At 40.6% G+C, this 27,709-nt stretch overlaps 1 protein-coding gene across 4 annotated transcripts in view; it reads right to left on the bottom strand.

The window, feature by feature from the left end:
• PDCD1LG2 (programmed cell death 1 ligand 2) overlaps positions 1-27,709 on the bottom strand; it is a 107,868-nt gene that overhangs the window by 13,498 nt on the left and 66,661 nt on the right. For 3 of the 4 annotated variants that reach the window (XM_037143595.2, XM_037143592.2, XM_037143593.2), the window contains exons 3-6: positions 24,747-25,043; positions 13,656-13,925; positions 8,421-8,555; positions 4,197-4,312 (exon numbers count right to left, since the gene is read on the bottom strand). In XM_037143595.2, coding sequence (XP_036999490.2) covers positions 4,197-4,312; positions 8,421-8,555; positions 13,656-13,925; positions 24,747-25,043 — 818 coding nt within the window. The remainder of the gene's footprint in view (positions 1-4,196; positions 4,313-8,420; positions 8,556-13,655; positions 13,926-24,746; positions 25,044-27,709) is intronic. The other variant, XM_037143596.2, reaches the window with a different exon arrangement.

Below are 27,709 nucleotides of genomic sequence, written 5' to 3'. Positions count from 1 at the left end.
TTTTTTTTTTGCAAAAACTATAAGCCCCCCTTTAGTTGATACATATCACTAAATAGTAGAGTTAACTCTGGCTGATTCTCATTTAACAGGTGCTTAATGAAAAGACAATATTTCCTAAGATGTAACAGGCTTTCGAAGGAAGAGAAAAGCCCTCACCTACTTTCTACAAATTTATAATTCACTACTTTGGAAGCTGCAGATGTTAATTATGTGAGCTTTTTACCCAGCATAGATACTATAATTAATACATTTATTTTCCTTTAATAAATGCATGCCATACAGGACATTAATGTTTATAACCTGGTCCCATGAACCCACTTTTACTAAATCCAATACCTGTTTTCTCAGGATAAGAAAAAACAATTTAAAAGGAAATGACAAATCAGAGGAAAACTTATACAAAGTATATAGCAGGCAATGGGTTAACTGTAAGGAAAGGCATACTAAAAAGATATACAAGCCCTGGCTGGTGTAGCTCAGTGGATTAAGCATGGGCCTGTGAACCAAAGGATCACGGTTTGATTCCCAGTCAGGGCACATGTCTGGGTTGCAGGCCAGTTCCCAGCAGGGGACACATGAGAGGCAACCATACATTGATATTTCTCTCCCTCACTCCTTCTCCCCAAATAGATGCTCTGCCTTTATTACTCAAATCATAAGCTGGTTCCTGACTATATTGTCTCTGGGAAAGAGATTGCAAGCTAGCCACTGACATATTTAGTTAGCCCTTAGGCATATTTTATTTGGTTTGTTTGGTATTTGAAACACTTTCAGCCAGCATTTAATAACTACGACACTTTATGTAAAAGTCTAAATTTTTATCTTCTCTGGCAATGTTAGGCTAGTGAAAAATCGACAGGGAATAGTCTATCCGATTTGCTGCTGTCCCCACTGCCCCTATTTGATTACACTCAGCCTTTTCTATTATTTTACCACCTACCTGGCCCTGGTGGGCATCTGAGTTCCCCACCTCTCCTCTCAGGCCTTTCACTATTTCTTCTTTATGCTGAACAGTTGAAGGAGTCACTTACACAAAGACTTCAAGCTAATGAAACTCAGGCAAATACTGGGGTCTCTCCAATAGAAACTCAACTATAAGCCAAGTAGACCAATTTACAGGAATAAAGGATTTTTTTGTTTCCTGGGAAATGGATGTTTCAGTCAGGACTGCCAGTGTTGAAATTTCTCTGGGCCAAGAAAACTTTACTGCTGATTCAGAGCAGTTCAGTGTAACTGGACCTCAAGCCCAGGCCTGTGCTGCATTTGTTCCCATCTTTCTGTGCACAGGGATGACTAACAGAGACAGTGCATATTTTCACAAACAGCTTTCAGGGAAGTGGTGAGGGATAGGAAGGGTAATGGGGCCAATTTCACTCCTTTGAGTTTTATTTTGTGCCTATGAGATGCCATATTTTATGTTTAAGCCAGACATAGACCCTGTTATTTGAAGATATTCTCGGGCTGTTTTCATAATTGGTGCCTCTGGAATTTGGAAAATATATTCAACAAAAATCTAAAGCGAGTAAGTCTGAATATTCTGAGTAGATGATACAGTTATTTAGAAATCTCTGTGATTTGCCTATCATCATTTTATCACACTCATGAACTCATGTGTCACAACATGTGACTTTTAGATTACAACAGGAGAGGTAACTTTCCCAAGAAAGCTAAAAATACCCATTTTACAACATGAGCCAGAACTGTCAGCCCCAACAAACAGCTTTCCCACAGTCTAAGCTTTTCACCCAACCAGCCTGAATGATCTCAACAACCTTACTTCTCCTGACCTCCAGATCACATGTTTTCTTCTACAAATTCTAGCTCCAAGTCTGTCAACCTCATGCGGAGACTTATATTCCCTTAGCATTACCCTTGACCCACAGCCCCCACCTTAATAAGTACTGCAAAAACAATAGTTGTTGATTGCATCACAGCTGAATATCTTCCCCTTGGTGTTAAATTTTGACCACATTTTTAAACAGATGACTTCACATGTCCTGTGAGCTGTTCTCTGGGAATCTTTGGCCACACAGACATACCAAAGCTACATAATTCTTCTGTACCTGTACAGCAGACACCATCTTTGTTCTCCAAGAAAGATATGGAACAATGCAACATTGTGAGAACAACTAGCTGAAATGTCACTGAACAGAAAAATTTTGTACAGGCCCAAACTATTCAGTTACCTTTCATGCTAATAGAACAGTGGCTATTTCTTAATGCAAGCTGGGAGAAAAAAATAGGTGAAGAAAAGTCATGACTACTCAATAGTTTCATTCACTTCACACCTGTTTGTGGTGACAAATCTTTTCGTCATGTTTATAAAAGGAAAATCCCAGTGATGGAATAAAAGTAATGAGACAATTGTTCTGTTTATAGGCTAAAAGATGGAAGAACAAAGTAAATTGAAAACAGACTAGCAGTCAAAATGATGCCATAGGTTAACACTGTACCCACATCCTCCTATGGACAACAACATCAAAATCACAACTGAACTACAGAACCATCATTGACAACCACCTGAAGTCTTACTGAGAAGAAGCCCTATAAGGATATAAAGAAAAAGCCACATTGATACTGGTAGGAGGGACAGAGATGCAAATGGGCCGGTCAGACCCCCATGTGTGGTGCGTATTATACAGAGCAGGTTTAGCATCTGTATCTGCCAGATCATTCTTTAGACACTGGACATATATTGGTGAATACGAGAAATACAGTCTCTGTACATGTGAAACTTAAAGATGTAGATGAAAGAGAACTTGACATTATTTTTGTATTAACGTCAACATCACCTGGAGCCCTAATATGTTGAATAGTTCCACTTACAGGGAGATGGTAATCAGAACCTTTAATGGACTGACAACATCTGCCCTCCCAATAAACCTTGGTGTGCAGAGTTGGTCACTGAGGCATAGGTAGATAAATCTGTCTAGGAGCCAAGGAGCTTTCTGAACAGAAAGGGACTAAAATCAACTCTCTCTGATAAACTGAGGAGTTCATAAAAGTAATGGCTCAAGAGAAGGAAGTTAGGACTGGTGTTCCAGGCTCACCATAAAGGCTGAGAGCAGAAAAGGCTGGCTGGACACAGCTGAGGCTGAGGCAGGCAGGCCCTCCTCTCTTATCAGCCCCGGCGGGTCCTGCTTTGGGTACAATGCCAGAGCATGTGAGGGGAGCCAGGAGAGCTGTCATCTTGCATCACTCTGATCTGCATGGGTACTGGATCAGCAAGTGTACCTTTGGGTGATGGATGGAGACACCATCCAGGGATGTTGCATGGCAGGGAACAGGGATGTTGCATGGCAGGGAACAGGGATGTTGCATGGCAGGAATAGAAACGGCAGCAACTTAAAACCAGGTCCTCTGGTGACCTGACCTAGCTCACCAGTAACCTTATTGGAAGTAGCACTAGCCCTGTGGGCTAAGTAAATCTCCTGGAAGTTTGTGGGAGGTGAGGAAGTACCTACTGTAAGAGGGAGACATTGGACTTCTTACTAAGAGGGACAGGTGGGTGCTTGAGGAATTAATCGGAAAATTGAAAGATATGCAATTGCATTTATACCTCACTATTAAAATAGAACCTATATGTGCAATTGTGTACTGAGTATATTGAAAGAAGTAGGTGGTATCATAGCATCTGACAAGGAGATTTAATGTAATTGGTGGGGTGAGGAGGTAGATTCAGGGGAGGCTTGATGAAACATAAGCTTAACTGAGATTTAATGTTTGACCCCAACTCTGGTACACGATAAAAAGAAAGTATTTTAAGAAAAGCAAATAGTATGTGAGAAAAACTCATATTTGAAAAGGGGGGATGTCTTTTAAGACTAGAAAATCCTGTATGTCTAAAGCTTGGATAACAACGGTGATGGTGACACAGTACAAAGCTGGAGACATGAGTCATACCAGTGAATAATAGGAAACCGTGGAAGATATATAAGCAAAGGAGAGATGATAGATTTGAGAATTTAAAAGACTATGCTAGCTAAAATTAAAAATCAACCACACTGGAAGCAGCAGGAGCAGATGCAGGGAGCTGAGTTAGGAGGCTTCTGCTCTCCTGCAGGTCAACTCAGCTGTAAAATGTTCATTTGCATGTTGCTTCCCATTTTACAGATAGAAAAATCATCTTGAAGAAGTTAAGTGATTTATGCAAGACCATACAACCAATAAACAGCAGCATCACGTCCAGACCTAACCTTCTGAGCCTGGATTAAAGCTCTGTCCGCAGTACCAGCTGTTCTCAAACTTTTTCTGTCACCCGTGAGTTCATGCACATGACCACTGCGTTTCCACACTGGTTTCCATGTATCTCCTATGTAAGAAGACAGATCCCAATGCATAAGAGTTAGAGAGGGGGTTTAGTATATAGACAACCATTGTTTTAATATTGTTCATTAAAAACAAAAAAAGGAATCATTTGCAAATGTATTCATTTAACCCTTATTAGTGACAAATGTCTCCATGCTGCAGTTGGTACCTGAGCCTTGCACCCAGGATTGGAATGAGGGGGAGAGGAGGATTTTTTTTTCCTGCTCTACTTTTGAGTATAATTCCATTTCAGTCTCCCAAAGGGAGTATGACAGAAGGCTCTGCTGCTCATTTCTATGGTGTCTAGAGGGTTCTCAGCCCCAGGCCTGGAAACCTAGTATAAAGCTATTTCTCAGAGGTATGTGTGAGGGAAGTGAAAAAAGGAATGGCAGAAGATAAGAGTCTGTTGAGCTGCATCTGCTATGACTCTCTGGTCACAGATTTGCAGAAGTGATTCTGTTTAGTCAAAGTTCTGTCAAAGGGCCTTGTGAATCCTCCTTTATAGTGAAGCGCCCTTGACCTACATGTCTGTCATTTTTCTCTCTTTCTCTTTTCTTTCTTATTTCTCCTTTCTTCTCTGTTTTTTTTTTTTCTTTACCTTCTCTTCCCCTTGTTTTGACAATAGCTCCTTGGGTTCAACAGTAGGGGGATTTAGTTCTTAGGTTCAGCAGAAAGCTAATGCATACATATGGCAATGGGCAAAAGTAGAGTATGACAATATTTCATGGCAGATGGGAATATAGAAGTTAGACTATAAAAGCAGGAAGACAACCCCTTAAATTCCCCCCAATCCTCAAATAGTGACCAGTAGAAGTTCCTACTGAGTTACTCCCAGATGTCATTTTTTTTTTTTAAAGACAAAGTCAACTTCCAGTCAAGTTGGTGGCATTAGCAGACATGGCTCACCTCTTTACACAACCACATCAAAATTACAACTTACTATAGAACAGCCATCACTCAGAAACATCAGAAACCAAGTTGAATGGAAGTCTGACAGCTACAGAATTAAAGAAACCATATCTATTCAGACAGGTAGGAGGGGCACAGACTCAGAATGGGCTGGTCTCACACCCATGCATGGTGAATAAATATTCAGGAGGGATATCTTGGGAGTGAGGAGTCCCAGTCTCACCCCAGACCCCCAGCCCAGGGTGCCAATGCCAGGAAAATAAGTTCCCACAATGTCTGGCTGCAAAAACCTGTGGGGATTGTGTTGGTAGAAGAAACTTTTGGAGTCTCAAGCAGTTCCTCTTAAACAACCCACACAGAGACTCACCTACTCAGACTCACTCCCTCTGAGCTCCAGAACCAATTACCAGCTTAAAAAACACCAGTGGTATACAGGGAGAAACTGAAGCATCTGGCATCGAGGTGAGTAGAGGCCATTCTTCCTTTTCTAAACCCTCCTCCACCCACAGATCTTGCAAGCTGGTGCCACATCTGAGACTCCATAAATCTGGCTAACACTGTTCAACCTGCCCTGGAGATGCCCAGAGATTCCACCCCAACCAAGTTGCTTTTCCATACAAATGGCTGGTCTTGGCTCATGATTAACAACTTTATAAATCCCCACAAACAAACAACAGCTGATCTCAGTGAGCCCCAGGCCCAGCACTAGCAACAGCCAGCCTGGTTTCATAGTTTGGCTTAGCCTGGTAATCTCCAAACCCAGCACAAGTAGCAGCCATTTTAGACTGCTTTGTAGCTCAGGAAGGGAAGCACTGGGCAAAACACTGGTGGGGACTGACCTTGGCCTGCACCACCTGGGAAACCCAAGGGCTTGTGTACCTAGTGGACAGCTACAGACCACATCAGAGCACTACTACCCTTCCCCTGCACAGCTGATCCTCCATGAAGGACAAAGGTTGGTGGTCAGTGGTCACAGCCAATCTTTGCAGCTGGTTGGCCTGAGTAAATCCCTCCCACTGATCCACCAACAGTAATCAAGGCACAACTACAAGAGGAGAGTATACTCAGCCCACACAAAGGTCATACCTTTAATACTCAGTTTGGGTGATAGGGGACACTGTGCCAGTGGACCCTACAGGACACCTACTACATTAGGCCACACTACCAAGATACAGAGTCAAAGCAGCTCTACCAAATACATAGAAACAAACACAGGGAGGCTGCCAAAATGAGGTGACAAAGAAACATGGCCCAAATGAAAGAACAATTCAAAACTCCAGAAAAAGAGCTAAATGAAATAGAAATAAGCAATCTATCAGATGCAGAGTTCAAAACACTGGTTATAAGGATGCTCAAGGAACTTAGTGAGGACCTCAGCAGTGTAAAATAGATCTAATCAGAAGTGAAGGATACACTAATTGAAATAAAGAACTATTTACAGGGAAACAACAGTAGCATGGATGAAGCCAAGAATCAAATCAATGATATGGAATATAAGGAACAAAAAAATCAACCAAACAGGACAAGAAGAAGAAAAAAGAATCCAAAGAAAATGAGGATAGCATAAGCAGCCTCTGGGACAACTTCAAGTATTTCAACATTCGCATCATAGGGGTGCCAGAGGGAAAAGAGAAAAAGCAAGAAACTGGAAATCTATTTAAAAAATAATGAAAGAAAACTTCCCTAAGTGGATGAAAGAAATAGATGTGCAAGTACAGGAGGCACAGAGAGTCCCACACAAGACGGATGCAAAGGGGCCCACTCCAAGGCACATTATAATTAAAATGCCAAAGGTTAAAGATAAAGAGAGAATCTTAAAAGCAGCAAGAAAAAAGCAGTTAGTTACCTACAGGGGAGTTCCCATAAGACTGTCAGCTGATTTCTCAAAAGAAACTTTTCAGGCTAGAGGGGATTGGCAAGAAATATTCAAAGTCATGAAAGCAGGGACTTATAGCCAAGATTGTTCTACCCAGCAAAGTTATCATTTAGAATCAAAGGGTAGAAGAAGAGCTTCCCAGACAAGCAAAAATAAAGGAGTTCATCATAACCAAACCATTATTATATGAAATGTTAAAGGGACTTATTTAAGAAACAGATGAAGATCATAACTATTGACAATAAAATGGCAATAAATACATACCCGTCGACAACTGAATCTAAAACCCAAACCAAGCAAACAAGAACAAAAACAAAATTATGAATACAGAGAGCATTTTGATGGTTGCCAAACAGGAGGGGGCCTGTAGGGGAATGGGTGAGGAAGTGAGGGGAATAAGAAGTACAAATAGGTAGTTATAGAGTAGCCATGGGGATGTAAAGTACAGTATAGGAAATGGAGTAGCCAAAGAACTTATACTCATGACCCACGGACATGAACAATGGTGGGGAAATTGCCTAAGGGAGTGGGGTGTGCTGGGTTGAGAGTATGCAAAGGAGGTAAAGTCAAGAGAACCGCAAGAGCATAATCAATAAAATATAATTAAAAATAAAAACAAAAAATAAAGACAAAGCCGTGTCAATCTTGGGAGGAGTTCATTGGGTGCTAAAAAAGTGACAGTTTATGAAAGCACCAGATAGGACTGCTAATATTTGGGCCAGGACTCAAACGAAGCAGGCAAGCTCTGTCCCTGTTGGTGCAATAGGAGTGGGAAGCTGCTGAAAGACCTCAGGGCATCACCAAACAGGTGCTTTCCCACCCCCAAATGGCCCCACACACTTTTCTCCTTTTCTTACCCAACTAGGAGAATAAGATTCCTGAGGATAGGGAGAGGGCATAGCCCAGCTCATGCCCAGAATGAAGAAAGAAAAGAACGAAAGGAATCATCATGAAGGATCCTGGCATCCTCCCACCAGTGAACTCTGACCTCGTAGCTGTCCAATGTTGCCAAAATAACACCAGTCTTGTGAGGCTGATGGCATGTCTCAGTTCAAAGAACAAAGCAAAAAAATTCCTGCCACAGGAACAAAACATTCCTTTTAAAAATATCCCATGTTTTTAGATCACTAAAGGGTTTTAGATCACTGAAGATTAGAGCCATTTTTTGAAGGAAAAAAATATCATCAAAACAAACCCAAAGCAATTCATAAGCACTGAGTGCATTTAGTGTGGAGTTGGGATGTAGTAGGCCTTTGGTACAAAGTGGAGCCTCACAGTGCAGACACCCAGTCCACATGGTTACCATGAATAAAAGTCACTTACTTACCTTTTCTTGAATAAAGCCTTCGGCAGAGTTGTTTTCTTAGGATTATCACTGTAGCTATGACCATTAAAACAATAATAAAGGAAGGGATGAAAATATGAAGCAACAAAGGTGAAGGGACGCTGGGTGCCATCTGACCTGGGTGAAAGAAAAACACCAGAATCAAATACATGGTAGCTCAGAGGTAAACCAACAAGTTGGCCTTCTGAGTGAGTTATAAACAACAGGGCCAACTTACATCGAGCATTTATTTCATGCTAGGCATTGTCCTAGGACACTGTATGTATTAGCTCATTTACTCCTCACAACCACCCGTGAGGAAGGCCTGCTATGATCCCCATTTACTGGTAAAGTGAGGCCTAGAAAACTTCCCCAAAGCTATCAGTAAGTGACCGAGTTGATATGCAAGTCAACCTGTCTATTTCCAGATTCCATGCTTCGCATCATTCTGACACATCTATCATATTCTTTGTCTGTCTGTCTATCTATCTACCTATCTACCTACCTACCTACCTACCTATCACCTCTCTCTTTCTAGTTGAAGTGTTTGTCAGCCCAAAACTGTCAGCCCTCTGTCAAGCACTTACAGTGCTTAGAATCTATATCATTGTTTATTCAATTTCAATAATTCACAGGATCCTTTAAAAATATATAAAATTTTATACATAGTGTAAATATACAAAACCCAGTCATTGTGAATTACAGTAACTAGTCCTTTTCCTTATTCCAGCTAATCAAGGTCCTGGCACTGAAGAAAAGATTTAGTAGAGAGGTGGATGAGAAGAGAAATATTGGAGCCTGGGGAAAAGCTTGTAAAGGAGGGTGCCAGACTGACAAAGGACAGGGTTGGAGAGGAGTTCACTGCAGGAAGATGGTAGGGGACCCAAGGTAAGCTGTACCTTTTCCAAAAGTCTGATTTTCGCCTCATGGAGCAACTTACACAGAATAAACATAACAGCCTGGTCCTAGAATCACCTGACAAAATGGCTCAGGAGGCAAGGCTCAGTCCTCCCAACTGCCTTCCCCCTCCCCCAACATAGTGCCTTCTGAGAACCATAGACAGTTTTAGCTCAGAAGGGAGGAGGCATTATTTAATCTGAGCCCCTCATCTCAATGTTGAGAAAGTAAAGCTCAAAGATGCCAAATACTCTATCTAAGGCCATCACTACTAAGTAAATGGCAAAGCCAGGATAGCAAACCCAGATCTCTCTGATCCAAAGCTCACGCCCAGCAGATACTTGTCTCTATCCAAGAGTGTGGTGAACACTAAGGAGAGGTCCCTACCTCAATACCTTTATGCAAACACTTGTCCTGTCCATGTTCTCTCAGAGTCCTTTCCACATACAAAAGCCTACTCATCCCTGAAGACTTTCTAATGTTGAACATCCAGTAGGATATCAGTCTGCTTAGACTGTAAGTATCTTAAGTGCAAAGACTTTATCTAAGTCACCTCTGAATCCCCTATAAAGCCAACCACCAACTATGTGAATGGTGTCAGTAAGCATTTGTTGGACTGAATTAACCATCTAGTCCATCTAACTCAATCTTACTTCTCATTGGTTACCTTGTGGCAGACTGCTGCTTATTCCTTAAATCCACTCTCCTTTTCTTCCCCAGTATTAGCTAGACAATGTTTCTCAGAAACTACATTCTAAGCCTCCTCGGTAGTTAGGTGTGGTCAGACATGTAAATTAACTTCAGGCCAAGAGAATGGGTCTTCTGAGTCTTGACCTTAAAACATCAAATGTTTCTTTTTCCTTTCTGAAGGCTGAAACAAGGCTGTGGCAGTGACCCAACTTTAGCAATTCAATAGGGATAATACCTGTAAAATGTCAAAGCAAGATAGAAAGAACCTGAATCACTGAGTGACTGTATGGAATATAGACACTTACCTGCTCTGAACCACCTTCTCTCTGAATATTAGAGAGAGATATACTTTTGTCATGTTAGAGTCTCTATATGTTGAGGTCTTTTAGCCCATGTCCTAATACATATTCTTCTAAATTGCTTTCTAATATTTGCATGCTACTCAACAATATGATGCTATAATGGGAAAGCTACCTGTTTTATTGTTACCCACAGTCCCACCACTCACGAGGAAGCCATGCCTCTTGCTAAAGGTGCCATATTCTTTTTTCCTGTTTCCATCCTTTCTGAGTGCTAAGGACTTTATAAGTGTATTTCATTTAATCTTCACCATAATCCTATAAGGTAGCTGCCATCATTTACCCCATTTCACAAATGAGAGACAGGAGACAGTGCTAGGGTGGGTCACATTCTCAAAGCTAGTAGGTAGCAGAGAGGATTTGAAATAAAAGTTTATCTGATGCTAGAGCCATGCACTTGAGCACTGCCAGAGTCACTGCCAGGCCTCCTGGAAGGGCTTCCCTGGCGGCCCTGTTAGAATCTGTGCTCTAGTCCCACTGTATTTCCTATGAAAATATAACAACTGACAGAGTAGAAGAAACTGTTAAAAGGAAAATCATCTCACTGCTCCTTAATTTCTGATTGAAAGTTAGGATGTTCAGTCATCATCTTAGAGTTCTGGGAGCACCTCACATGCCCAGAATTTCGTTGCTGTATTTGTTTGATTCATTAACTTCTGGAGAAGCTTGTGGTGGGTCAGGGAAATCAGGAGTGAGCTGCTCAACTTATGAGAAACAACAGAAAGGGAACAGTTATAAGACAACAACATGCTTTTGAGAAATAGAAGCCAGGAACCCATGTGTGGGAGGATGTGTGACTTTTTGTTATTTTGTTTATTTGTATCACAAGTTAGTGCACTGTTTGCCTGTTCAGATCTGCCTGTCTACCCAGTCTGGCTGCAGGGGTAATGGGTTTGGGATCATCTAAGACTAAGTCTTCAACCCCTTAATGTGACATTTATCGAGCACTTATTATGAGCAGAATACTCTGCTTTTGCTTTAGTCTGAGTATAAAGAAGACATGTGTGAACAATTAAAATACCTGGAAAATAAAATAGCAATGAAAGAGAAAAGATTAAGTATTGTCACAGACAAACAAAGTGGTACAGTTGGTCTTAGGAGGCGAGATGAGGGAAGACTGCTTGCATCCAGGAGTTTCCTGAGCTGCCCTGGAGATGGGGTGGGCTTGAGCTGATGAATAATGATATTTGATGTGGCAGAAAGTGCCTGAGCAATGAAGTCATGGAGATGGGAGAGGATCAAGCAAGTTCAGAGGGGACATAGTGAGGAAGGGGAGCTGACTACAGCAGAGGACCCACGTCAGGGGATAGTAGGGCTGGGAAGGCTGGGTAAATCTAGGCTGAGAATTTCTAATTGCACTAAGATTTCTCCATCACCCTGCTGGTTGCATTCATGAGCGATATCCCAAGCTTTGAGCTGACTCTGCAGGCCCCTCCTACAACTTTTGACTATTTAGTCAGCTATGTTGGCTTCCAGTCAGATAGGGGTTATTTTAGTTCATTCTTGACTTCTGATAGCCTCAGGGCTTCCAGAGAAATTATCAGTCTGCCCTTCCACTTCTCTATCATGAAGAGAAACTCTGATGTAATCAGTAATGCAAAGGGCATAGTCTAGTCATTTCCAAGTTCATTCTTCCAGGGCCCATATTTCTTTGGGGAGATCCTCATAAAACTGTCCTAAAAAACCACATTTCATCTAAAGTATTGGCCTACACTTAACCGGGCATTCCTTGTATATTTAAGCTCCCGTTGCCCACATCAACTTTGATAATGTAGCCTTATATTTGCTTTTCCTTTTTTCCTCCTAAACATTTAATTTCTACTCCTTGGAATCACTAGCTGAATTCTTGCATGCCAACAAGTCCTTTTCATAGCCTCTGTTTTGTCTAACTAAGACAAAGAAAAATATAATGACAGCATAGTGAATGTTCTATAAAGTCAAATTATTCAATACTAGGGACTGTTCTTCATTCTGAGATGATAGTCTTTGTATGGTAGAATAATGGCTCCCATCAAAGATGTCCATGTTCTAATTCCTGAGGCCTGTGACTATGCTACCCTATAGCGCAAAAGGACTTTGCAGATGTGATTATATTAAGTAACTTGAAATGGGTAAAATTCCTGAATTATTGAGTTGAGTAGGGGACCAGCATCTACTGTAGTTACAAAGGTCCCTACAAGGTAGAAAAGGGAGGCAAGAAGTCGAAGAAAGAGATGTGATGACAGAAGCAGAGGTCTGAGTGATGCATTTGCTGGCTTTGAAAGTGGAGGAGGAGCCCATGGGCCAAGAAGTACCTGTGGCCACGAGAAGCTGGAAAAACCAAGAAAATGAATTCTCCCTTAGAGTTTCTGCTATCCTCTTGACACCTTTGATTTGAGCTTGGTGAAGTCCTTTTCATACTTCTGACTCCCAGAAGTGTGAATTAATAGATTTGTGCTATCCTAAGCCCACAAACTTTGTAATTTTTTTACAGGAGCAATAGGAAACTTATATACTTGGTGATAAAATGAAATGATTGTGATACTAGAAGTTAGTTGCTCTTGTTGGGCAAAGAAATGTTCCAACCTGGTACATAAAAAATGGTCAGACTTCCAAAATCTGAAACTTTGCTAGTGTAGGAAGTTCAAAAGTACAGGGTTCAACATAGCCAGTGAAAGCTCTGCAGGATTATGTAAGAAGTTAGTTTTTCCTGTGGGACTGCCAAACCATGCAACTGGCCATGCCAGCAAAGTGATATTCACTCTGCTGACTTAGGACACTGTGCCTGAGTCAAGTGACGAGCTTTTGTGCTGGGTCATTTCTATTTCCTCTTCTGATCCATTATGTACAGTTCAACACTCTGCTCTGAGCTCTGAGAGGTTGATCTTTGTGGACCATATCAGTGGATGCTGTTGTTCTCTAACTTCCAGCTGGGTTCAGCCAATTGGGGAGGGGCACCAGCAGGAAATCAAAGGGTGGGAGGAGAGTGAGGTTAGTGTATTCATTCACCGGCTCCCCCCCTTTGAAGTTGCTGTGGGCAACAACACCCTCCCACTGGAGGCCACAGTTCCTGTCAAGAGGTGCTCTCCCCACAGCTCCCTTCTCCAGCTTTTAGTCACCTCCCCAATAGTGGTAATGGCTCCCCCATCGTAGAAGCCCCAGGGTTCGTCACTATCCTCAGTAGTTTCTCTAAATCCTGACCACAACTTCATAAACAGTCCATTACGTTCTCCCCAAATTACTCATTCTGAGTGTGCCATCTGTTTCTCACCTGAACCCTGACCAACAGTCAGGAAGGGCAGGCAGCTCTTACCTGGAGAGACAATGAAGGCTGATGTAAGCTCCTTCACATTAGCATTCCAGAACTCACAGGAGAAGTTTCTGCCGGGGAGTGGCTTTACGCGCAGAACGCTAGTCACCTGGTAGAGGCCATCAGGAGTCTCCATGTGGCTTGTGTTGGCAGAAACATTGATATTTGGCCAGGATACTTCTGCCAGGGGATAACCTTTAGCCTGGCAGGTGAGCTCTACCTCATCTGTCCTTGGGACCTGAACCACTCGAGTGTTTATTTTCTTATAGGAAGCTGGACAATAGAAGAAAAAAAATTAATGTCTTTCTTTTCTGATTCCTGTAGAGCTCTGTCCCCGATGCCATGTGAATAAAGTGATTATTAACAACATCACATAATAATGGTTTTAATTTTTAAAAAACATTTCTCAGATCGTCTCAGATGTTATGCTATTTTACACACATTGAATTATTCAATTTGCACAACAAAAGTGGCAATGTTGATATTCCTAATTTTTGTGGGAGGTAATTGAAGAATCGAGTGGAAGCTGGTAGAGCCGATGTTTGCACAGTGCAAGTTTGATTTCTGATCTCAACAATACTTTATTCCACCACCGTCTGTGCACTCCTACATTACTGCACAATATCTTACAACTGAAAACTAGAGAAAAAGGACGCATAAATACAATTACTAGCTAACCCCATATCTCACTTTAGAGTTTTTTCTTTATATCTTCAGGAGAAATTGTTCTTTCCACTTTCTCCTTGCTTCTGTTCTCTTTGAGATTAGGAGGAGGAAAAGACCTAGATTATGTGTATAAATAGTCAGAAATTGGGTGTATTTATTTATTTCTCTCCAACATACTCACACACAGTTCTGTGCAGTGTATGCTGAGTGAGTTAAACCAATATGGTGGCTTGCCCTCTAGAAAACAGATCTAATATAGAGGTGATGAGAGCAAGCACACAAAGACAAATTGTCCAATTATCTTAGATGGTAGCTAAAAATAAGTATGTATTAACATGTGCAGATACCAGGAAGTGCGGAAAATAACCTGTTGATTTTTGGAGAAGGGAAGAGGGAATGAGCACTAGCTTTTATTAAGCAGAAAATACTTCCTAAAGAAACAAAATTTCAATACAATCCTTGAAATAAAGATCGATAGGTAGATGGCACATGTGTGGTGAAACTTATTTTTCCTTAAATTGTTGGGAGGAGCATAAATAGGCACAAATTCTGAGAAGCAAATGTACATGAAAATAGTCATAACAGCTACATGGACAAAAATAGAACACGTATGACTTACTAAGTGTTTTCTAGGTATTGAGTGTCATGCCCTGTGCTTTTACGTTCTGCAGAGAGAATGTTCGTGCTCCTCTCCAGTTCCTGCCCATTAAGCACCTCCTCTGTGTGTCCCTAAATTATGAGTAGCTAATTTGACTAGTTACAGCCAAAGACACTCACTGTGTCATGCATGGGTCACTGGAGAGCAGGGTGACCACACCTTCAAATGCTGTTATAAACCTGTGGCCCTCTGTTGAAGTTTTTGTCTCCATATGACAAAGCATACACAGCTGGGCCTGCTGGCCTGCCTGCCTCAAAAAGCTCTGACGTCTTCCCAGCTCCCAGTATTCCAGCTCCAGCTGGTGAATGGTAGGTGGGGCAGATCTTATCCATGAGGCTGAATGGATGAGTGACCTCAAGGTCAGATCTGCAAACCTGGACTCCTAGGTTAAGATGAAGGAACAAGAAAGAAGAGGCCCCTGTTCTAAGTCGTGTTCTCCAGTGTAATTACCAGAGAAGCCCCAAAATTGGGAGCAAGGAAAGGGGAAAATCATGTGTTCATCCAGCTATGAATGTAAAAATTGGAGTTCATTTCCCATTTGGTATTGATTCTTGTGTATATATAGCTTACTCAATCTAGAACTTAGAGAGGAGCAGGGGTGACTTGGCTCTAAAACCTGACTCTCTCCCCTTAACATACATTATGTCCTTTAAACTACACAAGGACCCTAGAGAGGTAAAATTCATTCCCATTTTGTAAATAAGACAGCTGTACTGGGGTAGTTGGGGAGAGGGACTTGAACTCATCCTTTCTGAATTCTGCATTGGATTCTCAATTTAACTGCAAAAGTGTGGGGATGGAACAATATAGAAGGGTATGTTTTCCTGGGGGACTTAGGAGTACCCAGCGCTAGTACATGAGGAGAACCAGGCTCTGAACCAGCCTACTGAAGAACTTGAGCTGGCTAGACTCACCAGTCTTCTTGGAGCCAAATTTTGGTCTGTCTCTAGCAATCAAACAGTATCTCAGTCATGCATTCTGAGTACTCATTTTATCTTTTATTATTTATCTACACTTTCCCTGCTTGGTACAATAATCATTTTATTCTGTTATTGTAGATTATTTCTGAAGCTGTGGGTCTTAGAGGGAGATGAAGGAGAATAAATAGATTCATAGGAGTTGTGTTATGTGGGTGAAGCTCTGGTCTGCTCCCACAAGGTAGCTTGGGATAAGAAGTTGATCTTCGCAGCCAAGTTGAAAGGTGATTTCAGTGATAGGAGGGGTTAGGAATCAGGAACTGGGCTAAGGCTTGGACTTAGAGATATATAAATGAGAAAGCTGATGGGAGAGGTGTTCAACTAAAAAAATCAGCAAGTTTTGGGGTAGGGACGGGAGACCACATCTATATTTACAACCTAAAGCTACCTCCACAGCCTGTTTTCTATTTGGGAAGTGGTAAAATGGAATCATTATCAGCAATGCACAATGGGGAAGCTAGATTGAGGGCAATTATTCTTAGGAAAAGATGAGTAAATTTTAGAATTTCAGAGGTGGGAGTGGTTTGGAAATTCAACTAGCCCAACTTCCTGCTTAATGAAAAATATCTTCTTTAGCAACTTTGCTAGATACTTTGATGATTGTTTCACATGCGGTTGGAAATAATGTATATTCTGTAGTTGTTGGGTATAAGTTTTATGTATGTTGATTACGTCAAGACAGCTGTGTTGTTCAACTCTTGTATTTTCTTTTTCATTTGTTCAATCAATTATAAAAGAGATGAGTTCAAGTCTCCAAATATGATTGTGACTTTGTTTATTTTGCCTATTAAGCCTGTCAACTTTTGTTTTATATATTTTGAAGCTGTGTTGTTAGATGTACATACATTTAGGATTGTTATGGCTTCCTGTTGAATTGTCTTTTTTAGCATTATGAAATATACCTTTTTATCTTTAATAATATTTCTTTTCTAATATTAGTAACTTTCTAGATAACTAACTTTTCATTAGTACCTCTATGAATGGAAGCTCCTAGGTCCAGAAGTAGTCTTTGCCACAATTAGACAATAAAAAATTTAACTTCCTTTGGAAAAGTCATCCTCATGCCAAGCCAAGTCTTTGCCTCATGGTAGCTTCAGCCATGGGTTTTTGTCTGGTTTAGTAAAACAACATGTGATAGATATAGTTGTTGAGAACATTGGCTTCATAGTCTGGAAAGTGTGGGCTGGTTACATGACCTTCAGGGTTTTCATTTATAATATAGGTACAATACTACTTATCCTTTAACAGGAGTGTTAGAAAGACTAAATGAGTTATGTGCCTAAAACATAGTAAATACTCAATTAATGTTAGTAATTATTATTACCTCATCCATATGAGAAGACCACCCTTCAGGTATTTGAGGATAATTGGTGAGACTCCATATAGTCTTTTCACCTTTAGATGAAACATGTGACTTTCTTTACTTTTTTGAAATAATATCTTTATTTTTCATTGAGATATAATGGACCCATTATATTATATTAGTTTCAGGTGTACAACAAAATAATTTGATATTTGTATATATTGTGAAATGATCACCATAAGAAGTCTAGTTAATATCCATCACCACACAGGTACAAATTTTTTTCTTGTGATGAGATTATGATGATTTACCCTCTTAGCAAATTTCAGGTATCCAATACACTATTAACTATGGTCATCATGCTTTACATCACATCCCAATAACTTATTTTATAATTGGCAGTTTGTATTTTTTGACACCCCCTTTACCCACTTCTTGCCTCAAGCAACCATCAATTTGTTCTCTGTATATATGAGGTAGAGGATGGTGGTTGGTTGGTTGGTTGGCTGGTTAGCTGGTTTTGAGAGTCCACATATAAATGAGATATTGTGGTTTTTGTCTTTCTATATCTGATTTGATAGTTAACTCAGACATGAAGGGGGTAGTCATAAAACTGTTGCTTTTGTATTATCAGGGAAAATCACCAAACGGAAGAAAAGCTAATAAGAAATATATGATTGTTTAGGCAGCTTTGACTGAGATGAAGTAAAACAAACCTGTAAGAAGTATGGGATATTCTCAAAATTTCTGCACATGGCCTCTCCTTTGGGAAGATGTCATATTTAAAGGTTTACTTGCAATGCTTTGAAGTAACTAGCTGTATAGTCATTAAACAGAGGGCCCATAGACACATGAAAAACATGTGTTAACATCACTAGCCATTAGAAAGATGCAAATTAAAACCACAAGATATCACTTCACACCAGTCAGAATAGCTATCATTAATAAATCAACAAACAAGTGTTGGTGAGGTTGTGGAGAAAAGGGAACCCTAGTGCACTGTTGGTGGGAATGCAGATGGCTGGAATTTCCTCAAAAAACTAAATATGGGACTGCCTTTTGATCCAGCTATCCCACTGCTGAAACTATGTCCTAAGAATCCTGAATCATCAATTCAAAAGAACCTATGTACCCCAGTGTTCATAGCAGCACAATCGACAATAGCCAAGTGCCGGAAACAGCCTAAGTACCCATCAGAAAATGAGTGGATCCAAAAACTGTGGTACATTTACACAATGGAATACTATGCAGAAGAAAGAAAAAAGGAACTCCTACCCTTCACGACAGCATGGATTGAACTGGAGAGTATTTTGCTAAGTAAAATAAGCCAGGTGGTGAAAGACAAATATATGACCTCACCTATAAGTGGAACCTAATCAAAAAACAAATGAGAAAATTATAGGCAAGAGACAAAATTACTGTGAACTCTTTCCCATTGTAGATTATTAGCCAGAACTATTTTTAATTATATTTTATTGACTATGCTATTACAGTTGTCCCAATTTTTCCCCATTTGCGCCCTTCCAACCAGAACTCCCTACTCCCTCAGGCAATCCCCACACCACTGTTCATGTCCATGGGTCATGGGTACAAGTTCTTTGGCTACTCCATTTCCTGTACTGTATTTTACATCTCCATTCTGTAACTACTTATTTGTACACTTCTTAATCCCCTCACCTCTTCACCCATTCCCCCACATTTTTTCCCTTCTGGCAACCATCAAAATGCTCTCTGTATCCATGATTCTGTCTGTTCTTCTTGTTTGCTTAGTTGTTTTTTAGATTTAATTGTTGATAGATTTGTATTTTTTGCCATTTTATCTTTCGTAGTTATGATTTTCATATTTTTCTTAAATAAGTCCCTTTAATATTTCATATAATAATGGTTTGGTGATGATGAACTCCTTCAGTTATTTCTTATTTGGGAAATTCTTTATCTACCCTTTGATTCTAAGTGATAACTTTGCTGGGTACAGTAATCTTGGTTGTAGGTCCCTGCTTTTCATAACTTGGAATATTTCCTGCCAATCCCTTCTATATGCAGAGTTTCTTTTGAGAAGTCAGCTGACAATGTTATGGGAACTTCCCTGAATATAAGTAACTACTTTTCTCTTGCTGCTTTTGAGATTCTCTCTTTATCTTAAACCTTTGGCATTTTGATTATGATGTGTCTTGGAGTGGGCCTCTTTGCATTCAACTTGTGTGGAACACTTTGTGCTTCCTGGACTTGCATGTCTATTTCCTTCAACAACTTAGGGAAGTTTTTTTCATTATTTTTAAAATAGACTTCCAATTTCTTGCTCTTTCTCTTCTCCCTCTGGCACCCCTATGATGCAAATGTTGAGATACTTGAAGTTGTCCCAGAGGTTGCTTACACTTATCCTCATTTACAAAAATTTTTCTTCTTTACACAATGGAATACTATGATTGGTTGATTTTTTTTGTTCCTTATGTTCCATATTATTGATTTGATTTTTTGCTTTATCCATTCTACTATTGTTTCCTTGTAAACTGTTCTTTATTTCAATTAGTGTATCCTTCATTTCTCACTGGAATTTTTTTATGCTGCTGAGGTCCTCACTTGGTTCCTTGAGCATCCTTATGACCAATGTTTTGAACTCTTATCTGATTGCTTATCTCCATTTCATTTAGTTCCTTTTCTGGAGTGTTAATCTGTTTTTTCATCTGGCCCTTGTTTCTTTGTCTCCTCATTTTGATAGCCTTCCTGCATTTGTTTCTATGTATTAGGTAGAGCTGCTTTGACTCTGTATCGTGGTAGTGTGGCCTACTAGACCCCTGTAGGGTCCAGTGGCACAGTGTCCACTATCACCTAAACTGGATACTTGAGATGCACCCTTCATTCAGGCTGAGTATACCCTCCTCTTGAGTTCAGCCTTGATTGCTGTTGGCAGGTCAGTGGGAGGAATTGAACCAGGCCAGTCAGCTGCAAGGACTGGCTCTGTCCACTGACCACCAACCTCCACCCTCTGTGATCAGCTGTGCAGGATTTGGGTGGTGGTACTCCAACATGGTCTATAGCTGTCCAGTGAGTGTACAGGCTCTTGGGCTCCCAGGTAGTGAAAGCCAAGTTCAGCCCCTACCTGTGTTCTGCGTGAGCCATCCTGCCTGAGCTATAAAGCAATCAGATGGCTGCTACTTGTGCTGGGTTTAGAGATTCTCAGGCAAAGCCATGCTGTGAATCTAGGCTGGCTATTGCTAATGCAAAGCCTGGGGCTACTTAGCAGGAGATATAGGGGCTAGGGCCTCACCGAGGCTGGCTGTTGCTTGTTTGACAGAATTCAGGAAGTTGTGAAGCATGAGCCAAGGTCAGGCATTCATATAGAAAAGTCACCATTAACAGCTTGGTTGGGCCGGTTAAGTTGGGTGGAATGGAATATCAGGGTATTTCCAGGGTAGTGAAAACTGTTTTAGCCATGTTGATGGAGTCTCAGTTATGGCACCCATCTGCCAGCTCTGTGGCTCTGTTGGGGAAGGGTTCAGAAAAGGAACAATGGTCTCTGCCTGTCTTTCTGTCTAGGAGAAAGCTCTCCCACAGCCCTCGCCTTGATGCCAGACATTTCAGTTCCTCCCTGTATGCCACTAGTGCCTTTTAATTTGCTATACCTGTACTGGAGCTCAGAGGGAGTGAATCTGAGTAAGTCTGTATGTGGGTTCTTTAAGAGATACTGCTTGGGACTCCAGAAGCTTCTTTTACTGATTCAGTCCCAGCTGGTTTTTGTAGCCAGAAGTTATAGGGACTTATCTTCCTGGCACTGGAACCCTGGGCTGGGGAGCCTGGTGTGGGGCTGGCACTCTGCACTTCCAAAATATCCCTCCTGGATTTTTATCCACCACACATGGATGTGGGACCAGCCCATTCCATGTCTGTATGAATGAGGTTTCTTTAATTCCATAGTTGTCAGACTTTCCATTCAACTCTATTTCTGATGGTTTCGAGTGATGGTTGTTCTATAGTTTAGTTGTAATTTTGATGTGGTTGAGATAGGTGGTGAACCATGTTTACCTATGCTGCCATCTTGACTGGAGGTCAAATCATGTCTACTTTCATTCATTTTCACAGGACATTATTATTGCCAAACCCAGTTCTAGTTACCAGTCTTTCTATTCACTACTGCCCATCTTGGCTGGCTTGAAGAGACCCTTGGCAATTGGAGAGTATCTCCAGGTGACTTAAGACCATCAGTCAACCTTTACTGGCCCTGTGTCAACAAATACTAGTTGTTAGTCTATTATAGTTACAGTTAACTACACATTATTCAACCCACATTTTACTACTTTATGAACAAGTTGTGTGCTGTGTGGGTCCTGATCATGTTTGTGCTCAGGTCCACCCCTCAGTTCTACTTTGCTTCTTATTACAGGAAGGCTGACTTTGCCAGCTGTGTATCCCAGGTTCTTGACAGCCAACAGGAGCATGGTGGGAAGAATGTAGGATGAGAAAGAGGGAAAAGTTAGGGTATTCCTCCCAAATGCTGTGTGCTACAATGGGCTCTCCAGTTACAACTACCTCTCATCCCTAGCTCCAGCTACCACCGGACAGGCCCACTGGGATTCCAGTGTCCATCATGTCACTCTGCCCTGGGCTCAGTTAACACTGACTTCCTGTTTTCCCTCCAGCCCAGGGTGGTGTCAGCTTCCTGCTATTGCAAATTGCTGATTTGCCTCCCTGTTCCCAGGTTGGCTTCTTTGTCTATTCCATTAAAACAATTACTATTACTTGATTTACATTTCCACTGGTTTAAATGGCTTCCATTTTCTCTGACTATACAGCTTGTAAATTACAGGCAACACTAGCAGTTCTGAAAGAAAGATTAAGCTGTACATAGTATTATCTACTTTATCATCACAAGGACAGTGACTAAGGTTTTTTAAAAATGTAGTTCTGTGTGCCTTGGACTTTGAGAAGCCAGGCAGGTTACTATCAATTTGCCTATTAAAAGGCCTGGAGAGGAACATCAGGTTATAAACAGGTTATAATTCCCAGGAGTTCCCCGCCTCCCTTTTTTGAAATTCATCATTTTCTTTCCTTATTACCTTCTGTTTCCCCAGTGGAGAAAAGATACCAAGAGCAAAGTCCCATCAGGAAATTCTTTCCGCAAATGTTTTGTCTGGGCCTACAGGCTGAATTCAGTTATCTTTTCACTATCAGCATCCTTCCCTCGGGCTGTTTCCCCCTATACCCTTTGCCTTCCCTTCTCAGGGTGAAAACAATTTCTCTTAAAAGGAACAATGGAAGCTATGCTGCCTCCTTCCTCCACTTGCTACAGCTGCACCCTCTGTCCCTTGGGCCTTTTTGTTGGCTTGAAGTATTACTGTAAGTCTCAGCTCATTCCACCCTCACCCTCATGCTTTACCAGGCCTCCAGATTGATTTGGTCCTTCCATTCCTAGTACTTGCTCTGTGTCTGTTGGGAATTCTTTACAGGACAGTTCTCAACCTGTGGGCTCAATTCCTGGGCTCTCCCAGTCCCTGAGGGCCACTGTGCTCTTTTCCTTAGCCATTTTCCTGCCCTTTCTTAGACCGATTACTCACAGTTTTGCACTTGCAACCTGGCTTTTCAAAAGCTGCAGTCTCCTGCTACTCACTCTCTGGACTCGCTAGCCATTGTACCTCATATTTTTCCCCTATGCTTTTGAAATCAGTTAATCAGTTCTCTTTTCATTATATTTAACATGAACAGTTGCCCAGACATTAAAGAAGGTGCTAAAAACCCTACCTTCAAGGTTTATGCTATAGTGCAGGCATTTTAAGAAAAAAGCTCATCTTTCCTCTTATGCTACTTCATTTAAGCAAACCCTAACTAGGGCCCTGGATCTCCCCTGCTTCATTCAGAGATCCCTGATCAGAGCAAAATACTTAGTTGATCTTCAAACTATTTTTTTTTGCTTTTATTTCTCCTAAAAGAATTGTGATGCAGTATGTACCCTCTCTTATATTAATTTGATTCTTAAAGTTTTTCATGCTTCTAGGTTGGAAAATATATGACATTTAACAATCTAGAAACACTTATTTTTTTAGTACAACAATTATTTCACTCTCACATATGCATCTAGTGTCATCTAGATTTCAAAGAAGGTGTCTTTGAAATCATCCATTAAAAAATACATACAAAAATTCTTCCCTAGTGGTCAGAGCTTTACTGTTTCTTTTTATTCCTTGAACCCCAGCTCCCATTCCACTTTTTCTATAGAACTTTATCTTAATGCAACATGTTTAAAAGCTCTTCTGTTGATGTGCCCATGTTTCTTTGCAGCAACAAAATATGTATGGCTATTGAAATTAATTTTTTTTCTTGTGACCTTAAGGCTTTAAGTGTTCAAAGCTTTCTTCTGCATTGAAATCTAATTTCCATTATTATTAGTACATGTAAAATCAAGACATAAAGTACGAATACTGATAATTATTAAACATAAAAAATTTACTTGAAATGTATCTCTTAATGAGATGGATGAGCTTTTTTTCTATTTGTTCATGAATCTGAGGGTGTATATGATTTATTATTGAAGTGAGACAGATTCAGCATCAATTCTTTTTCTATTTTTCCTTTTTTGTAGCAATAAGGGCTAAGGGATCTTGTACATAAGAATAAGTTGGTGGGGGAAAGTAATGTATCTCATTCTTTGAAAGCCTTATGATTTACATGGCAAAATTATTTCATCTTTTTTTATCAGCTGCTCACTCTATTAGAGCCTCCTTCAATGAGAAAAATATTTTACACCATAAGCCAATATACACACACCCTCTGAAACTAGAGTTTCACAAGACAACACTCAGCCCTACTATGTGATACCCTCTAAATATATTCTATTCTACTTATTTTCTTATGTTTGGAAAAAACATTCACCTGATTTACTACTCACTAAACTGATATTTTAATCCATAAATGGATGGAAAAACCATGGTTTAAATAACTCTGGACTGGAGGAGTAAGTTGTTCTTAGAGAGCAACTTAATAATCAAGTTAGTGTTGATCCTTGCAAAAACTATGAATAGAGCCCTGGCTGGTATAGCTCAGTGGATTGAGCACAGGCCTGTGAACCAGAGGATCACGGTTGGATTCCCAGCCAGGGCACATGCCTAGGTTGCAGGCTGGTTTCCTGCAGGCCAGTTCCCAGCAGGGAAAGCACAAAAGGCAACCATACATTGATGTTTCTCTCCCTCTCTCCTTCCCCTCTAAAGATAAATAAATAAAAATCTTTAAAAAAAAAACTATGAATAGGCACAGCCAATCTTTGGCACCCTCTCACCTTTCAAGGTCTCATTTCCTGGCTTCCTTTAGCCCCATTTATTTCTGTAACTCCTGCCCCCATTTGCCTTTACCTCAGCTGCCATATACTCATTTGTGAAAAATTACTTCAGAACAAGCACTTTTCTTTTATTTGATATAGCTCTGTCTCCTTATAACCATCCTCCCAGCTTTTGCTTGAACTCGTTGGAGGTCTATGGATTTCAGTCCCTGAAACTACTCACCTTTGACTTTTAGAGTCAGATATTTGTAGTCCCAGGTGGTCCCGAAGCCAATCACGCAGTGGTACTTCCCCGAGTCGCTCACTTGCACTTGGGAGAAGTGGAATAAGGCCTTCCCCTTCAGCTCCTCCTTCAGCAAAGTGGTACTGTGCAAGGATGTGTTGTTTTCCACCTTTTGTAAAGTGGCTGTTACATGTTCAACTTCCAGATAATTTCCAGAGTAAAAATCACACTCCAAGGTCACATTACTGCCGTGTTCTACTACGTACAGATCCTTAGGGACTGTCACTGTGAATAAAGCTGAACAGAAAACAAGATGTTCTCCCATTGTCTGCCTTCACATTTCAGTTCTGTACAGAGTAGGAGCTGAGGAGACTCAGTCCACCCATGTTTTCTAGAAAACACCTGTTATTATCCGGGCGTCCCTTGGCCTTTCTTCTCTCCTCTCCTCATCCAATCTGGGCATGAGTGGACATCTTGATCCATTGCTCTGATACAGTTCTCTTCCCCCAACACACCCCACCCATACAGCTGCCTGCTTTCCTACCACCTATCACCCAGGCTCAACTGTTTTCATGTGGATCAGATGACATCTTTCTCTGCAAAATATCACCTACCTTACACCAGTGATTGTAATAATAACAACTATCATGTTGAGTTCTTATTATGTGTTAGGCCTCTGCTAACACATGACCTTAGTCTTCCCAGGAAACCAGTGAAGCAGAACCATTCTCTTTTTTAGAAAAGGAAACAGACACAGAAAGGTTAAGCAACTTGCCTAAGATTGCACAGGATCAGACCCAGGTATTGCTAAATCCCAATTTCTCTTAACCACCACATCATACAAGTCTATCACAGAAGCTTATTTTCTACCAACAATGGGAAAGGAAGAATACAACTATTATTAAGTATGTACTTATTACATGCCAGGTGCATACTACTAGAAGCATGAAAAGTGATTTTAGATGGAGCAGAATGAGGGCCTAAAAGGAATTGGATTGTTCAGGAATTCAGGAAATTCCAGGAGGAATTTATTTCCTCTTCAGTTTTATTTCAACCTTTGAAATTATACATAATTTGCAACCAGACTCTCCGACTTCTAACAAGAATATTTTTCTTTTTAATAAAACAGGCTGCTCCCAGGCAGGTAATAGATCTGGGTAGACTTTAATGACACCACTTTACCTTCACTGCATTTACATTTGCTCTTATCCTCTATGTACCAGTGCCAGTGATGCTGGTTTTCCATTTACCACGGGGCATGTCATTTTGTTCAAAAAATAAAAGCTGCACTGATTTAAAGAATTTCACAAAAACAATAACCTAAAGTGTAGTCAAACATGGCAAACTAATGAAGGCAGTGCGTGCACAAATAAAGTGTGAAAAACTGTACAAAATTATGCTATTTCCATCATTAATGAATGGATAGTCATATTAGGACTGAGGTATGCAAGATCAGATCAAGTTATGTTCAGTAGACCTTGCTGCATCCATTCATTAATTTAATCAGTCAAGCCAACCTTACAATAAATATTGGGGAGGCTTCTAAGCATATGCTATTCAAGGAGTTGTTTCCATGTAAAATGTGGTATGAAGAGCATTGGATTTAGTGACAGATGAACCTGGGTTCACATTCTGACTGCATTGGGATCTTGAGCCCTTTGATCTCGATCCTGTTATTTAACCTTTATGAGTCTGCCTCTGTACTTATAAAGGCACAAGATTAATACCTACCTCCCAGTATTGGAAAAACTAAGAGAAATGGTACATGTGAAGTACCTTATTTTGGTAGGTAGTAGGTGGTCAGCAAACACTAGTTCCTTTCTTTTGTACCCTGTTTTAATTCTTGGGACAGTGGTAATCTACATATGGAATACTTGGCCAGTTTTTGTTAACCATAGTATTTTTTTAAGCAGGAAAGCCCATTCCCTGACCATCCTTGGCAACAGATTTTATGGTATAAGCAATTTCTGGGTTTCTCTAAGTTGCTTAAATGATTCGCATTGCAATTGTCTTCTTACTCATGGTTTTCCTTCTGCTATCTTACAAGTCCTTGAAGGCAGTGACCAGGTTGAGCTTGTTTTAATACCTCCAGTGCCTAGCACATACTAAGTTCCAGTTAAGGTTTTGGCAAATAAAGGACAGAAAGAGGGAGAGGGAGAAAGAAAAGATGAGCATAATCATACTGACTTCTGTTTTTCTCTCATCAGAATATGATTTGCCCAATGTCACACAAACTGGTATTCTTAATTACCACACAGCATACTTGATTGTAAGTGCTATCCACAAACTTGAGATTTATCAAAAATGACTGACAAATTTACATCTTGCCTCCAACCCCTGTTATAACCATTACTAGAACATTAACGTGCCTTTGTAACAGAGATCTCTGGTACAGAAAGGAGTTCCATCTGCCCAGCCTTTTTTTATGCAGGATCTGGGTGAGAGGCAAGGTGCTTTTATAACACAAGTGCTTTTGTGTAAAACAATGCCAATCACACCTGCATTTACTTGGCCAGGTTGAGAATACTCTGAGATGATATATGTGAACAGAGATGTTGTGCTTCCAAATTTCCTGTATGGCTCCATTTTCTGGAATCCATTGAGCACTTGTTATAATTCTCACCCCAAGTCTCCAAAATCAGAACCTCTTAAAGGTATATCATTCTATGATGAGAATCGTCTTCATATACTTGAGTTAGGAAGTCCCCTTAAACCTAAGACAGCATTGCTCTGGCTGGTGTGACTCAGTTGGTAGGGGTGTCATCCAGTAAACCAAAAGGTTGAAAGTTCAATCCCCAGTCAGGGCACATGCCTGGGCTGCAGGTTCGGTCCCTGTTGAGGTATATGTGAGAAGCAACCGACTGATGTTCCTCACATCAATGGTTTTTCTCCCTCCCTTCCCCTCTCTTTAAAATTAATGAGCATGAACTTGGGTGAGGAATAAAATATAGATAGATATAGAT

This window comes from Artibeus jamaicensis, unplaced genomic scaffold (genome assembly GCF_021234435.1).
Source record: "Artibeus jamaicensis isolate MK-2021 breed Jamaican fruit bat unplaced genomic scaffold, CSHL_Jam_final scaffold_1964, whole genome shotgun sequence".
In the NCBI taxonomy this organism is placed as follows: domain Eukaryota; kingdom Metazoa; phylum Chordata; class Mammalia; order Chiroptera; family Phyllostomidae; genus Artibeus; species Artibeus jamaicensis.
This window is presented reverse-complemented; position numbering and strand designations above follow the sequence as displayed.